Source organism: Harpia harpyja, chromosome 17 (assembly GCF_026419915.1).
Source record: "Harpia harpyja isolate bHarHar1 chromosome 17, bHarHar1 primary haplotype, whole genome shotgun sequence".
In the NCBI taxonomy this organism is placed as follows: Eukaryota; Metazoa; Chordata; class Aves; order Accipitriformes; family Accipitridae; genus Harpia; species Harpia harpyja.
The window spans coordinates 11115461-11132324 of NC_068956.1; the positions used below are offsets into that span (position 1 = coordinate 11115461).

Here is a 16864-nt window from a genome sequence, read left to right on the forward strand (position 1 = left end):
TGCCCTCTGGGATGCCCTGGTGTATCTTGCCTTGTCTCCTACTGCTGCTAAGGAGAGCTCAGGTCTCTTGTCGTATCTACAAACTGGATGGAAGTCTAGATGCTCTTAGGCATCTCAAATAGCACCAAATGACTTTGAAATGAGATTTATGTTCAATGAAAAGTCAGCTCTTGAGCTTGTCTGACAGTCTCAAGTCACTTGCTTGCCATTCCCATACCATTGCATTGATAACTTCAAAGGTAAATTCTGTATTAAGACAGCTATTTCTTCTAGTGATGCAGTAGTGGTGACAGGCAGGATATCAGTGAGTTAGCAGGGTAATATTATTGTAGTCTTTATTGATACAGAAGATTTAAGTTACAGAACATTAGGCAAACCCACCCTCTTACTTGCCCAATATTTGAGGATGAACAGCTACAGACAAGAAAATGATCCCGTTACTTACAGTGCAGCTAATGATTAAATTACATTACAACCATTAACAATATTATATTGTAAAATATAAGTGCAGGTACAGTATATAAATACAATAGCTTTCTGTTCCTTGTCAGGAACATAAGCCAGTCACATACATTTTTCAGTTTAATTTAGCTTGTGCTAACGTACATTTCCATCTTAAATATATATTAATGTAAACCACACCTATTAAATCTCTCAGTTTCACTCCCTGCATCTTAACTTGCAACTTATATTACAGTACTTTAAAAGCTGAATGAACACTCTTATTATTCAGAAGAGGTTTCTGTCAGAATTTCCTATCTTTTAAATCTTTGGCAATGTTTCATAGGAACACTCTTATTATTCGGACTTAGTAGTTTTTTACTACGTGACATTTTAATCTTATCCAAAGCACAATACTCTGATTCCTGACTCTTTCTATTTGAAAGAGCAAGCCACAGAAATGCATTGTATGAGTGTTAAAATAACAAAAATCCTACACTGTAGGAGAAAATCAACATTGTGCAAAATATATTAATTAACATTTTAAAGATTCCAAAGATACAACATTGTTAGACACGGCAACACTGGCCCACTGCATAAACACATTACTTCATGCCTGGTCAGTCAGTGGCAATACACCAGTCTGAAAACCTGCTCCTTGACAGGCTGCTCCCCCGTCAGACATGGCAGTAAGACATGTAAGGGTTTGTATTTGGGCCAGGTTATCCAAAGTTTGATGGCTAAGATTAGTTTCCTCAAACCTATCAAGCTTCTAAACAAGTCATCTGACTTTCAAAAAGATACGAAGCATTAATCTGGGTCCCAAGGCCACCTACTTAGGTTCTAGGTACCCAGCTCAGCAAATCTTTATTGAAAGTTCCATGTCAGTATTCACTTGCACCGGCCAAAAATCGACACCAAAACCTGAACTGGTCAAGTCCTTCTGCACCATGGCAGAAGCTGGCAGAGCTGCTCACTAGGACGCAATTGATGCAGAACAGATGATATGAATGGACTTGACAGTCCTTTATTCTCCAAACACACATGGGTAGAAAGATGCAAAACTAACACAAAACATAACTTTCATTTAAATCCTAACAGGCCTACTAAAAATGTTCCATGTAGAAGTATTTTATGTCAAGTAAAATATGCTACACAGAAATATATTCTATCGGTGTGTAGCATATGATTTAGGTAAACAACAGATTGATTACAAAACAGATGGAAATACTTAGATTCAATGTCTTTTAAAACAGCCTAAAGACTAAAAAACCTTTAAGACAAAAAGCTGAAGTTATCTTTTGCCTCTCCGCTAACTACCTGTGTTTGCTCCTCTGTGGCACTTTTATATGAAAGGTTAATTCTATAGTATCATACCTGCAGGGACTCATGCCTTTAAAGTGCCTGCCAAGTATTTAACTTTGTCCACACTAAAAGGAAAATAAGAACATTACTTAGAACTGTTGCTTGAACTAATACATGCAGTTTGAACTACATGCTATAACAAATCCCTATCAGAAATGCCCTCATCAACATGGAGATGAAAGTGCTCAAATACAGTCACCATGTGGTAGATGACTAGGGAAATATTCTGAAAAGAAAATACAAATACAGATATATCTAGCAGTATATTACTCTAGCACTGTAATACCAAATGGTAGATTACCAAATGGTACATTTCTGAAGAATATACTGAAGGCAAGCAAAATATTACATATATTTCTATCTTAATTTGTATGAATACAGTAGAGAGGTTTGGCATACCATATTTCTTGAGGGAATATTATCATTAAAGATATTCCTTAGAAAAAGGAGTTTCTTCATAACAGGAATGAGTATGATAAATACAGTTCTATTATTGTACAAAATAGAGAGTGTTTTTAGAAAACAAGAACAAAAATAAAGCTTTATCATTTGGAGTGAAAGTCACCTATGAAGTGTGAGCCAGAAAGTCAAATACCAACCCTGAAAATCAGGATTCCGGCTGGGGACTCAATGCGCAGGCTTGCTGAACAAAACTAATTTCTACCCAATTACCAACTTATCAACTTGTTCTTTTTTTCTTCCAAAATAGACAAAAGCAGCAAAAATCAGTAAAGGGCATGTTAGATTCTACTTAAGGCAGAACATAAGAATGCAAAAGTAATTATTTTATGTTCCAATAGAAATATAGATAGGCAGTCTACAGACTTCTAGCAATAGGTAAAAAAAAATACAGTATTTCATACATTCGTACAGTTGAAATCAAGGATAAAGAAATGATGTAAAAAATGGGTCAGGACAGCAGTTACCAAAATGTACAAAAATAAACTGCTTATCATTTGTGGTGTTGAATGGTTTTGCATCATAAAAGTAATATTGCTCTGATAAACAACATCCTGTAACTTTTCATTCAAAATCCAAAAGGGATATATAATTACTTTCTAAAAAAATACTGTATTTTCACATGTATACCCTATGTCTCTCATAAACTGTACCTCTCTACAAAGTACCAGTAGTTGAAAGCAAGTCCTGAGTCACTTCTTTAGACAACCTGCAGGCAGGTGGTGCGCTGGAGGAAGAAAGGGCTTCAAAACAGACATCCTCAGTGCCCTCCCCAGCTCACAGTGCTGCGGAATCACAAGACCTGTCACAAATAACCCACAGCTTACACATGTGAAAGTATGGCACAAGCTCCATTCTAGAAAGTATTGTCTCATCCTTTCCTTTCTCACACAGAAATTAACGTCATGTGTCTTTAAGCTGCTCTGGACAGTCAGAGTTCTGTGGCTCTATTGAGCATCACAGTTGCCATTTCCCTGGAGCAGGGGTCTGGCCATGCTGAGCAGCTCATGGTACAGGAACATATAGTAACAGATCATGTAAGATGGCAAGAACACTCCTAACTGGTTGACTTTTGGTGTAATAAAAGATCCAGCCTATACCTCTAAAACTTACCTTACAGTCTTGTCCATTCTTCTCCTTAAATGTTAAGATGGTCAGCATGAAAAAATGCCTTTATACTTACTGTTGTAACCCACCACCAGCAGTGGTCTGCTATACTAACCAGGGAGGGCTTGGTCCTTCCAATTGCTTGAAAAACTTCCCTTGGAGCCAATGTGAAAAAACTGAACAAGAGTCACAGTCATTCTGCACAGTGCACTGATTCCAGACATACCAACTCCCAGGAATCAGAGCCAGGCAACTGCAACTACCCAAAAACTTCTCCATGACAAATATCTAAGTCCCCAGAATGGAAATGAAAAACACAGTTGCGATTTTTTAAAACTAAGGTGTCTCTGGTTCACTGGGGTACAATTCACCCTGTCAGAGACAGCCAAGAGAAGGTCTATGCACCACTAAGCTCCCACTCCAACCCTTACAACAGAGCTGGAGTGAAAACAGTAGTGCCTGGACTTGCTGCCTGGATATGATAAATGGAGCGACTTCCACCTTTTCTGAGGAGAAAGGCATCTTGACTTCCTTATAAAAATTATTCTTTTTTTTCTCACAAATAACCTAAAATCATATTTCCTTCCTATATTCATGTATATATTTTAAATCCTGATGTCAATTCAGTTTTTCACTAGATGAGCAGAGGTTGAGAGCAAAGGGGTTAATTCAGGTAGCAGATGGAAAGGAATGAAGAAAAGAACAAACAACAGAGTAATAAAGGGCTGCATGCTATTTTTCAAAAATTCATTTAAAATCCATTGGAATTTGTCCCACACGTTGGTCTGCCACCCATCTAGAATTTCTTGCTAAGGAACAAAATAGTTCATAGTGCCTGGTTATTACTTTAAACCATTCACTAAGTTTGTAGCATTTAAATCTGCAGAGATGCTCTCTGTTGCATTAGCTAGAACTGTGGATGCAGGATAAATAATTTCTTCAACCGTCACATACGTCCCTGTTAAAAATCCAACAACTCCAATCACAGCTATAAAAATGTCTTTAAATACTGTCCATAAACTTAAGTTTTCCTTATAGAAAGTGAGGATTTCAACCAGAGGTGGCAGAATTAGTGCCAGAGTGCTGCTGCTGACAGCTCCAACGAAAGAAATCACCAGGTCTAGGCGAGGGATCAAAACTGCTACAGCACCTAAAACACAAGAAGAATAACAGTGGCTTCAGATTCAACATCCTCATGAAAAACAAAACCATGACAAACACATAATCTAGTGGTTCAGGCTTTTTAAAAACTTCCATCATTCACTATTTTTCCAGCTACAAGTGGTGTGCACTAGATAGATTAATGCATGTATTTGTGAGTAAAATACATCTTCATGCTCATGTGAGATACTCGGTTTCAATTCTGAATTTCTGCACGAGCTCGCAGATCTTAAAGTGTTCTTATACTTACAGAGTAAATAAATTTGGCCTGCAAATCATAAGAGAAATGAGAAATATGAAATTGTATGGAGACATTTTACTTTTTGGGTTCTTGTTTTTTATGATGAAAGAATAAAGTTCTGGAAGAGCAGAGGAAGGGTCCATTGCATGCTGCCCAAGAGACAGTGGGCAAAATATATTACTATTAATTACTATATATTACTAATAATCTAAAAGTGACATAAAATTATTCAAAATGAACCAAACCCACTGGCCACTTGGCAGTCTCAGAATCATTTAAGTCACTTTTACCTACAAACTTGCCTCTTGAAAAATCTTGGTCTATACAATTGCATTCAATCTGTAAAATGCCACTATAATAGCTGCCCAGTCAACTGAACGAGAACTTGGCTCTGCCAAGAGACAAGTCTGAACACAAGGCCCACCAGACTTTTAGCACGGCATGGCTGGTCTCACCTCCTGAAACTATACCATTCATAGAAACAGAATCCATCATGTTGGAGCAGAACCGCTTCTGGTTTTAACCCCTTCAGCTGGCAAGACTAGGCAAGGTACCCTACTATTAAGTCAGATACACCAGTTGTCATGTAACGTTTTCAGTCCTGTATTAGAAAACAGTTTTCAAAGGCCAGCTGAGCACAGGCCTCTATATGATCCTCTGTATTTGGTGGAAATGTCTTTTTTCCCTTCCATTAATATATTGCCTTCTAGCTGTCAGACATTAGTGTAAACATCCACAGGATCTGCCTGCTTGCCATTTTCTATCACTTCTCATCAAGACAAGGAAGCAATCGGGAAGAAAGAGAATGGGGAAAACTGGTGTAAAAACCACTAGCAAATCAAAAATATCACATGATATGCTTTGGTTCTTCCATACCTCCCTTCTTAACTCTTAAGCCATAATAAAGCATGTTTGGCTTTAGAGCAACTCCTCCACCAACCAATATTACGCAGACAATGTTTATGGCAATAAACAAATGGAACAAGCAGGAAGGAATTCCTCACATAACACATGAGGATGAAAACCACAAGGTGCATATCAGCTTTATAATTTCTCAAGACAAGCTTTCTATTTGCAGAGCATCTTTGCTGCGGTAATAGGTAATAAACCAGCTGCCTCCAATTCTGACAACATCTGATGATGAAAGGTAACATACTCAATTATGTTAGAGTTGATGTTCTCCATTGAGAATATCTAACTTGGGGAAAACCGCATTGGCAAATAGACTCAAAATTCACTTACAGAACACAACAGTTATCTGCTGCTACCAGGTAACCATTTGCTACACATTTTACTAAAACCCCTAACTACAGAGATCTCACATAAAAAGGAGGCAAGACTTAAGTTATAAACCCACAGAGGGATAAAGGATTCTCCAGCCCATCCTATTTGAAAGAAGCATTTCATGCACAGATCTGCCAAGAAAAATCAATTAACTTATTCTTGCTTGTCACAACTATAGTTTATTAACACTTTGTGATTCTACAGAGATATGAGAGGCACCATGTGGCCAAACGAAGCTTGGGCAGAGATAGAGGTGTCCTTCAGGAAACCTTAAGAACACCCTGACATTCAAAAATAGATAAGACAAGTTTTTTATCCCACTGTTACCACGGACCTACTCAATGCCAAACTGTTTCTTCCATTGCATGAATGTGACATTTAAAGACTGGAAATGCCACACATTTATGCATTTTCTAGGACAAAGTTGAATGGAACAAGAAAGGAATTATGGCAAAGTCAATAAGTTACAAAGTACCCACCTCTAACTTTTGCAGCCATAACTCCATTCAAGCCATAAGACTAGGCACCATGAATGCCCAAACAATATAGCATGAGTGCTCAGACCAGGCTGTTTGGCAAGCATGCTCGATACTTGCACAGCAATGCACAGTCTGTAAGTGAAAAGCACAGCTGAAGTATATTTGCAATGACTGGTAAAACTCTCAGCTAATGAATAGGTTGAATGTGTTCTTCTGAAGTAAAAGAGAGAGCTGCACATTTATTATCTTGCCAATTTAATAGATGTAGTGGGTGTATTCATTAAACATAGATTTTCAACTTCTGTAATAGACCTCTTTCAATTCTACATGTCCAGAATTTAGAAGGTACTCATTAATTTATAGTTCATAGTTTTGTTTGAAACATTCTGCTTCATTACAAATAATAAGAATATTCTTCATATTTTTTTAATTGGAAAAAATAAAACTACAGTTTATAATTGCTTCAGGTTACAGAAAAGCAAAGTGCTGTGTGTTTGTTTGGATCTCGTCAAATGTTTGTCTGGCTCATACGAACTTGTATGAATTTGGATATTGCTGTGGGAGGAAGTTTGGAAATGTGTTTCAAGGTTTTCATAAGTGTCTTACTCATTCTCTAACAATCCAAGAGAAATACAACTCATGTTTATTACCCACCAAAGAATGTCCTCAAAGTTAAGAAAGGGGTCCATTTTCCAGGAGAAGTAAACAAGGGGCATTCCTACAGGTAGGGAGCCTGATTTTCCCAGCCATGCATAGGTTTTAAAAATACATCATCAAGAAGAAATTCTGAACCTTTATCAACAGTGATAAAACTTTCTGGTTTGGAAGCTCTGGGAATCTCAGGTGAAGAAATAAGTCCTACAGTATTAATACGACACTTAGTTTTCGGCCAACAGTTAAATTGTCTTCAGGCTTGAATAAAAGAGCAAGGGCCAGATCGTGGCAGTGTGCTCGTGCCACCTCCGGCTTAAGCCATAACCACCCATGGGGGTTCTGATGGCTGCATCCAGCTTACTCTGGACTTTGGGGGATGGATGGCAACATCCGTAGTAGCCAAGGGCTATCTGGTATGCTGGCTTGCGGGTATGCAAATATGACTATAAGCCAATCACCTTTATAAACAGTGGAGAGCCCAGGGCCCGTTGAGCTCTCCTGCACAGCAGCGGGCTGCAGGCCAGGATCTCCCCTCGAGTATGGACACCTCTCAAGGTTACTCCTCGAGGCTGAGAGATTCCTTGCCGCAACAGATTCTCAGTACGTGATTAACAGTGTGCTAAACTTTGAAATCTTAACTAGGTGATATAAAGGATTGATTGCGCATATATAATCCTTTAGACATCAACCGTTGACCAAGTCTGGGACTAGGAGTGGATCCAGCTGCACCTAGACTCCTCTCTGAGAAGGAGTTTAGAACACAAGGGCGTCCTTTCTGAACCTTGTCACTCAACAGGAGGGACTCCCCAGCAGTTCTGTCTGACCCTGTCCTCTGTGCAGTAAATAATCAAATGCACCTTGCCATCGAATCTTGTTAAACCACTGTTGCTTTTACCATTGAACTTTGTTGTATCAATGAAGTGTATTGTTGCTTCTCTCTTACGAGTGAAGTGCATGACTCCATCTGCGACACGTATAAACAAAGCATCCCACAGAGATAACGACAGATAGCATCATATTGCTTCTACCCTAATCTCTGCAGTCTAATCTCAAAAACTACTAATGGACTCTTCAGCCTCTCTCAGCTATGTAGTCACCCATTTGTGTCAGTTGGGGCTTTCTTGGGGGAGGAATACGATAGCAGAATGTTCCTATTTTCTTGAGGAACGTATCACCCCAGTGGAAAGATACCTTTGATTTTATTCTGTTTATTTTATAGTGCTGCTGCTTTTACAACTTTCCTTGTTACAGAATCAGCAATTACTAGCCAGACTTGCTTGCCAAGGTAATTTCAATGAGATTGCTGGGAAAAAAAATAGTTCTGCCATCTTTACTACTACCCAACCTAAGTGCTTTATAACTGCAGATGAAGTCAAATATGTGATTACCGTATTCCAATACTTCCTCTAGTAATCAAATATTGAGCTACTTTATTTCTATCAAAAAGTAACACATACGCCATGCTAAATTCTTGAGCAAGATGGGCACTGCTGTAGTTAGGACCTATCGATCTAAGTAAAGATAGAATTATAATTTTAGTCCTGTCCATATACAGATCAAAAGCAAAACATATTATGACTTCATCATGAGATTTTAATGATACAGCTCACTTAAAAAGCCTTTTTTCCATGTTTCTAGTAGGACTTAATTGATTTATAAGCATCTTACAGGAAGCCAGAAAGCAATTTTGAAATTTAAAAGGCTAATACTGATAATTTCTACTAAATTTTATTTTAGCCGAATAATAAAGCTGTTTAATATTTCTTTACTAAAATCATTAAAAGAAATTACTTTCCAGATAGTACCAGGTTTTAGATTTTATCTAAGTATTCAAACATAATTCTGACAAAAAACAGGTCAATGGTATTTAAGCATGTGCATCTGAAGAAAAGAAGTAATACATACGTTACCAGATCAGTAGTATGGCCCAAGCAAATTGTCCTAACAGCAGATTTTATAAATACGCATGGTGAAAAAGACTGAGGCCTTCTTAAGTACAAGAAATGCTGGATATTACTAGGGAGTGGTAAATTCACACAGCTGAAGAGCAAAATAATTGGCTCAAGCAATATACAACCAGTTTTCTTTAAAGGCAGTGATAGTGCTGAAGAGGTCCCTCTTCTGCAGGATGTCAGCACACCCCGAACTTACTCTCTATTTGTCCTGCTTTTCCAGGACCAAATCAGAAGACTGGAGCATAGATGTATTAAAGATGGGTGTCTGACATACATACGACTTTCTAAAAGCACAAAACAAAATTGTATTTTAAACAGACAGATGCCTATGATATGGCAAAGAAAGAGTCCCTTCCAGGAAGAAAAAATGCCTACAATTAAACATTTGCCAAAGGATTCTGCCTGTAGGCGAAATGGCACTTCAAAATATCAGCCTGAATCCTCCTTCCTATTCCAACATCACAGGCTGTGCTCTCTGTCCATCTTTCCTTACTGCAGTAGTGCTCAGCCAGTCAAACTGGCATCCTCTTCTTCCCTTCACCCTACTGCATTGTTTCCTGGATCCCCTTCCCTAATGCAGCACCTTCATATTTTCTTCCAACTCACTCCTCCTTTTCTGCAACACTCTTCTCCACATCGCCCAAGTTATTTTCCTTTCTCTCCTAAGAGAACAGAAAACCATTTCTCTGCTACAGAGTACCCCAGAAGGCTTAGCAGCTTTGGCTGCAAGGAGTTTACACGTGCAGGCTGGACAACTAGAAAGTCAGGATATCTACGTCTTCTCAAGTGGTCATTTGACCAGGGGATCTGTGTTGTGTCTTCTGTGCAAATATATTTCCATGCTCTGTACATGAGTTATATCTTCCACCTTGGCTTTCAGGCAGGCAAAATAGCACGTGCTACCCCTTTGACATCAGCTGGACATTGCAGACTTATTTAGAGAACCACAATAAATCATTTATCTCTCTTTTATAAAACGGTAACATACTACATCACAGTTAAAATAATTCACATTTTAAAAATAAATGACAAAATGTAACAAAGGTTAGTATTTCAATAAAAAGCTGTTCATTTAAATAAATAAAAAAAAATAATGCCTTCCCTGAGAGTTCCACAGTGGAAACTAAACTGTGCTTTGATACGTATGTACAAAGGAATACAAGACCAAGTAGAAACCTCTTACTAACCTGAAGATAAACTAATGCAAATAATCACTTAAGGGCATTTGCGAGTAATTTACAGAGCTGTGCACACAGGTAGAAAGAAATCTACGTATTGATGGATGCAGTTTAAAAAAAGGATTTTAGATAAAGATCCTGATGTTACATAATTGTGAATTAGAAAATTTTTTTTCTGGCTAGAAATGCTAATTAACATACGGTTTGAGGTGGCGTTTGTTTTAGCTGTTCTTTGAGACATCAAAAGACTATAAGATACGTACAGAAGATAATTTCTTCAAAAATTATTTAGATTCAGTCTTCACCAAAAATAATTTTCTTAACCTAATTTCTTAAAAAGCATGCTTTTAAACACCAGCTCAATCTCAAAACCAAAGCTAAACAGAAAAAGGAACAAAGCAGAAGATAAATTGCAGTTATACTACAAGGTGACAAATTCTACTGTCACACTGGAGAGAAAAAGAGATACAGCTTGCACACAGGACAGCCATACACATCATACGGTTTGGCTTTATTCCCTTTGGCATGAAAAACTCTTTCATAATTATCCTCCTGCAACATACAGTAGGCAGAGACAGCAAGTACTTCACATCATTTGCCCTCACACCACTATTCACTGTTTATGATTGCTTTGTCCTATGGTATTAGGAAAGACTAGACTCATACAGGAGAAGATGGTTTAAATATCCTTACCCTTCACAATGAGAGGTAATCCAGGACACTGCCCCGACACACAGCAAAGCCTTAATAACCTGTTCAGTGAATGGGCAGATCCATCCCCTCCCCAGAACCTCCACATCAGTTTCTCAAAGATGTGTAAGTCAATTCATTTTTTACAGCACTTTGCATCAGAGATTACAAAGCTATTTACAGAAGGTTTTATATTTATATTCTTTTTATTCCTTATGCAGAAAGATGCATAAAGAATGACATCATACCAAACAGTGATTTAACGGGGGCATCGAATCCAGTTTTCTTACCAGATTACCTAAAATACCTACAGCCAAGGCTAAGGATTGGCACATACCAGTGGTACGAGAGCCCCCTTCCAGGACAGTGGTCCCCCCTGTGCTCCACAAATAAAATCTCTCCCCCTTAGCCGTCTGTGCTTTATACAACCCCAAAATTCAGGTAGTGTAATTTGTTCAGACTTCAGTTTCCAGGATCCACACCCATTTTAAGCAGAATTCAGTGTCACAGGAGGAGGCCGTGCGAGCATGTACAGATGGACAGGGACAGGGATGGAGTAGCATTGACGCACGCGGCTATAAGGCTATTCTTCGCCCCGCTCACCTCCTCAGGAGCACTCAGAGTGACTTGCTCACTCCCAGTCAAACATCAAAGTGGTAGTTAATAAACTGCTTGGCCTCCTCATCCTGTTCTGTCTTCCCCCCCATCAGATATTCAGAATTAATGTCTTTTTACTAAGCACCCCTCTTGGATGCCAACATACAAAGCAAACCAGGCAGAAAGACATAAGAAGCTCCTCATGCTGCAGGTTGCCCAGAGCTGCAACACCAAGGGACCTTCATAAAACCAGCAAGCACAGGTGCTTGGCGCAGCGCAAGCTGGATTACGGGCAAATGTATTCCACCATTTAATTAACTACAAACCACGGGCTCACAAATGACATCTGGTTAGACTGTTACATTTGAAACACTGTATTTATTAATTTGCCTCTGCAGTAAGTTTATTTGGGCTTTGCTACCGATACTTCATCATACAAATCTTTTTAGACATAATTCAGTGAAATAATGTAAACAACTGCTATATGCAGCCAGATTCAACAAATTAATGTAAAGCATGCAGCGAAAGTCATTAATATTGAGCTCTAAATGGATGATCGTATACCATTACAGTACTGACACTGTTCCCACTGCCAGTCACTCTCCTTCAGACATCTGATTCCATGGACCCACCAGAAATGAGTCTGCAATTAAACTTCTGTCCTCTTTTTCTCAGTCTCTTAAAATAAATTGCGACTCTGAGACAGCTGGAGGGCTCCCAACAGCTCAAACAAAAATTAATGTTTGCTCATCCAAGGACAAGACTGTTTTTGCTATGGGGAGCAGAGGTGAAGAAAAAAGTTGAGAGCAGAGGCTAAGCCTTGAAGAGCCAGCTATGCTGCTTCCGATGCTGCTGGAAAGTCGTGTCTCCCTTCACTCATCGTCATCACTCCGTACTCCCCGTTCTTTCTCTTGGATGCACAACGTATATTGAGTTATGTCACAGGAAAGTAGGCAGTGATCCATGGCTACTTTGTTGTCTTATAACGAAAGCAAGACTCAGGCAATAATAAGTTAAAAGAATTTTATATAAAAGAGTTTGTCTTGCCCTCACCCTTGAAAATAAAAATTTCATTATATACCTTTTGATTACCACATAAAGTGAGCAAAATTTAATGTAATTAAGATTAAATTGAATGTATTTAGCTTTAATCTTAAACTACTATACTTTGCTCCATAAATACTAAACATGTACATATAAAGGAGACACATTGCAGAAGACACCTTTAGGAATAGTTAAAATTACTTATCTTTATCCTTCAGACTTCTTGTTCTATTTCATAGTCAAATTTTACATTTCTTTATTAAAGATTATTAAAGGAACAGCTGATTAAGATGACAAAAAATATCTACGTTAATGCAGAATTCTTTTGTCAGAATAGAATCCATCAGGATGCCATAAATCACAACTATTATGCCAGATAAATTATCTTCTCTAATTACCATCTAAGGACTAAAAAATTTATTAAATAACAGATTAAGTTAGCTCTCCCTTCTCCCCCCAAGTATTAAATAAATTACAGAACAAGAAGATTCTGTTCTGGATAACTGTAATAAAACTTCTGAGCTAAGAGTCTCTAACCTGTGTTTGGGGGTATTAGCAGGAACACATTAATTTGCAAAATTTCCAAACAAGAAGACATATCAGACCAGCTTGCCTAGGGAGGGAACTCATGACAGAGCTCTAACCTAAAAAAACAGCATAAAGGAGATGGAAGCAGGGACATGCTACAAAAAGAGAAATTTAGAAACATCACATGGACATACCTAGATGGGCTCAGGAAAGCCAAAACTCAGCTGAAGCCAAGATGTTCAAGGGATGCCAAGGGCTGTAAGAAGCGCTTTTACAACCACATTGGTAATAAAAGGCTGAAGAAGGAAAGTGTGAGCCTGCTGCTGAATGGGGTGTGGGATTTAGTGACAGTACACACAGGTAAGGCTGAGGGACTCAGTGTTGCCTTTGCCTCAGTCGGTCTCCCAGCCCCTGTGATCAGTGAAAGAGCTTAACAAGAACTATGATCAGTGGATGAGGACTGAATCAGGAATTACTTGAGAGAACTCAAACCATAAAGGTATACAGGACATGACAGGTTGCATCCAAGAGTGCTGAAGAGAACTGGCCAACGTCCTTCTAACACCACTCTATATTGTCTTTGAAAGGTCATGGAAATTGGGGGAGATCCCTGGTGACTGCAGGAAAGTAAATGTTGTCAAGAAAGTCCAAAAGAATAATCCAGGAAAATACAGGCAAGTCAGCTTCACTTTGGTCCCTTCCCCCTTTCGAAAAATCATGGAGCAAGTCATCTAGGAGCACATTTCTGGGCACACAAAGGAGAAAAGTGTATCTGGGAACAGAAAACGGATTTATGTAGGATAAATCATGCTTGACCATCCTGGTTGCCTTCTCTGATACAACGACTGGATTTATGGATGAGGAGAGAGCGGTAGATGTCATTTACTCAGCTTTAGAAAGGTCTTTGACACCATCTGCCACAAGACTCTTATCTGGATGGAGGGAAACCAGATGGGTAAAAAACTCACTGGACGAAAGAATAGTGGTTAATGGGTCATACTCTACCTGCAGGCTGGTAAAAATCCTACAGCTAGTAGGGAAAGTAAAAGTTTCCTGTAACTGATAAAACCATGAAATGATCACTTAAGATGATATGAATGATGTTCTTTAAGCCTAGAAAACGATAATACACTCACTACAATACTAACGTCTCACAAAAAATGTCCCTGTAGCACAAAATAACAGTGCTGAAAGACTGCTGACATCACCTTTAATTCCAAATTAATTTACATCATTGATTTTTAATCATGAGTCAAAAATCGATTAAAATTGGTATGTTAATAGTGATACTTCACAGGTTTTTTTAATTTCTTAAGAAAAATGGCTTAAAAAGATATTTGTTCTTGCTTATTGATAACTTCAGATGATATATTGTATTATTTAAATAATAGTAGTGCTAAGTATCTTACAAACCAGATACTCTAGTTCCCAGAGAAATTTTAGCCACTTTCAAACGGGAAGCCACACTCTGATTTTACACAATGTTAAAAGTTTCTCATAAAAAGCAAATGCTTGGATTCTCATGTACTTTTTAAGTATCTGAATTGGCCTGCTTATTTTGGGCTGTGAAAATGCAGAGGTTTTTGGTATGATCAATACCTATTGCATATGGTAGGTATTATATTATTACCGACATGCTAATAAATAACTTGTGAATACACTGCAACATATCAAAAGCAAATTAAAAAATAATGCCCATAAAAAGATAACAATCACACTGCAGTGGGATGACCAATGCATTTCCAAAATAACACTTTGCAATAGGTGGTGTCACAGGCATGAAGTAAAGCCTGCTGTGTTGACTGATGATACAGAAAAAACAAGCTGCCAAGTGCCTTAGCTTCCCAGAGACAATCATGTGCAGTAGCTAGTTCAGGTTCAGCTCCCTGTGTTGACAGGCTTAGGCAGATGAAGTACTGAATTATGGCCTGCAGTCCAAATCCATCAAAAAATGCAGTCATCTGCAGATGTTTTTAATCTTAATTTGTTGGTATTTCACCTCGCAAAATGAAGTTCAGAGAGAGCAGCTTGCTTCCTCATGTAGCAAAACCCGACTGCCAAATGCAGAGCTGCCTACAGCTCAGCATGGGGAAATTCAGGCGCAGCATGTGTCTGAAGCACTGTCCTCTCCCAGAGTCAAGTCAGCTGTGCTCGCTGCAGGCTGGGGCTTACTGCCCAGGTAACTCTTTGCCAGATGTCTGGAAACACCCGCTCTACGCTATGCATGCCCAAAAGAAGGGGTCACACTCCTTAGCACTCATTCTTAGTTTTTTGTGACGCAAATAAATCAATACCCAACATAAACACATGACTGCATATCATAAGCCTGTACAGCTATATAGTATCCTTCAGCTATAATTTTCAAAGAGCGCACCATCATCTTTTCAACTTGATGGGAGAGGGAAAATAATAACCTAATCTTACAGCGGTTACACAGGAATAGGGGGGCTCAGGTTTGATGCTCTCCTCAGGGGACTGAGGTTTAAATCCCACTTTGAGTGTCCCACACACTGGGTTTATAGTTTTCACCTATAAAATTACCTTTCAATTATTGTTTTCTAAACATAATGGTGTTCATTAAATCACCCAAAGAAGTTTGCCAAAAATTTAATTTTACTGTTGATTCAGAAGATTATTCAAGCTATGTGTTCTGGGTTTTTTTTTTTTAAGAAACCAAATTGCTGATTCACTGAAGTTTTGCCAGCAGAATTTTCAGATTTTGTGCAGGGTTTTTAAAACACAGCTCCATTTCAACATTCTAAAGGAAAAAAAAAATTTAAAACCTGTGCATGTTGTCAACATAGAAATGATACAGCTATATAAGTCTCACTATGGCTTCTGAGGAAGCAGTCTTCTGAAACGAACATGTTTTCTATTGTTCCTGTTTAGCAAACTTAAAGTTACATTTCAAATCAGCCTTTTACTTAAGAATGAAGTAGTTAAATTTCCTGCCCTATAACGGTCAACATAAAACAGCAGGCAGTCTTCACGTCAAGAAATTTTCTGTTAAAAACAGTTCTCGTAAGAGCCAGTGATTTGACAGATCCGCATAGGATGTAGTCATAGGATGCAGGTTGCTCAAAAACAGCAGCACACCAAACAAGCACTTATCTGAGAAGGAAAGACAGCAAAGCAGCAGAAAGCATCTTGATGGACTACTGACTGGAAAATTAACATTTTTGCAGTCTATCAGGAGACAAGCAGTGCAGCTGGTCTAAAGAAATGGTCAATGAAAGTGATTTTCAACACTGTAAACGTACCAGGACAAGATGATCTCTCAAACAGCTTATAAGTCCCCCATGGTTGTAATGTTTGGGATTGTAGGTCCTGTAATTTTGTATCTCCATAAGCAAAGGGAAGGCACCATATACTTAGAAATAAAGATTTTAATCTGTGCATAGGAAACCTGTTTTCAGCATGTGTCACTCACACTGGGTCTTTTAGTAGCTTTGGGCATATCTTTTCTCCTCCCCATGCCCCGGCATCCTTATCTGCAAGATGGCAACAATAATAGTGAGTAGTTCCTTTGTAAGGCACTTTGACAGTAACAGATAAAACCAATATGAAAATAATAAACTTTAGTACCATTGCAGTTACTGCTAGAGCTTTAATACTTATGCTGGAACTCTGATACCAAAGAGCATTACTCTTAATTGACCATGTGCCTACACAATAAATGGT

The 16864-nt window shown here is 38.4% G+C and overlaps 1 protein-coding gene across 3 annotated transcripts in view; it reads right to left on the minus strand.

Moving 5' to 3' along the window:
* Positions 1–309: 309 nt before the first annotated feature.
* SLC36A4 (solute carrier family 36 member 4) overlaps positions 310–16864 on the minus strand; it is a 122243-nt gene continuing 105688 nt past the window's right edge. For all 3 annotated transcript variants that reach the window (XM_052812786.1, XM_052812787.1, XM_052812788.1), the window contains one exon: positions 310–4522. In XM_052812786.1, coding sequence (XP_052668746.1) covers positions 4215–4522 — 308 coding nt within the window. In that variant the 3' untranslated portion in view covers positions 310–4214. The remainder of the gene's footprint in view (positions 4523–16864) is intronic.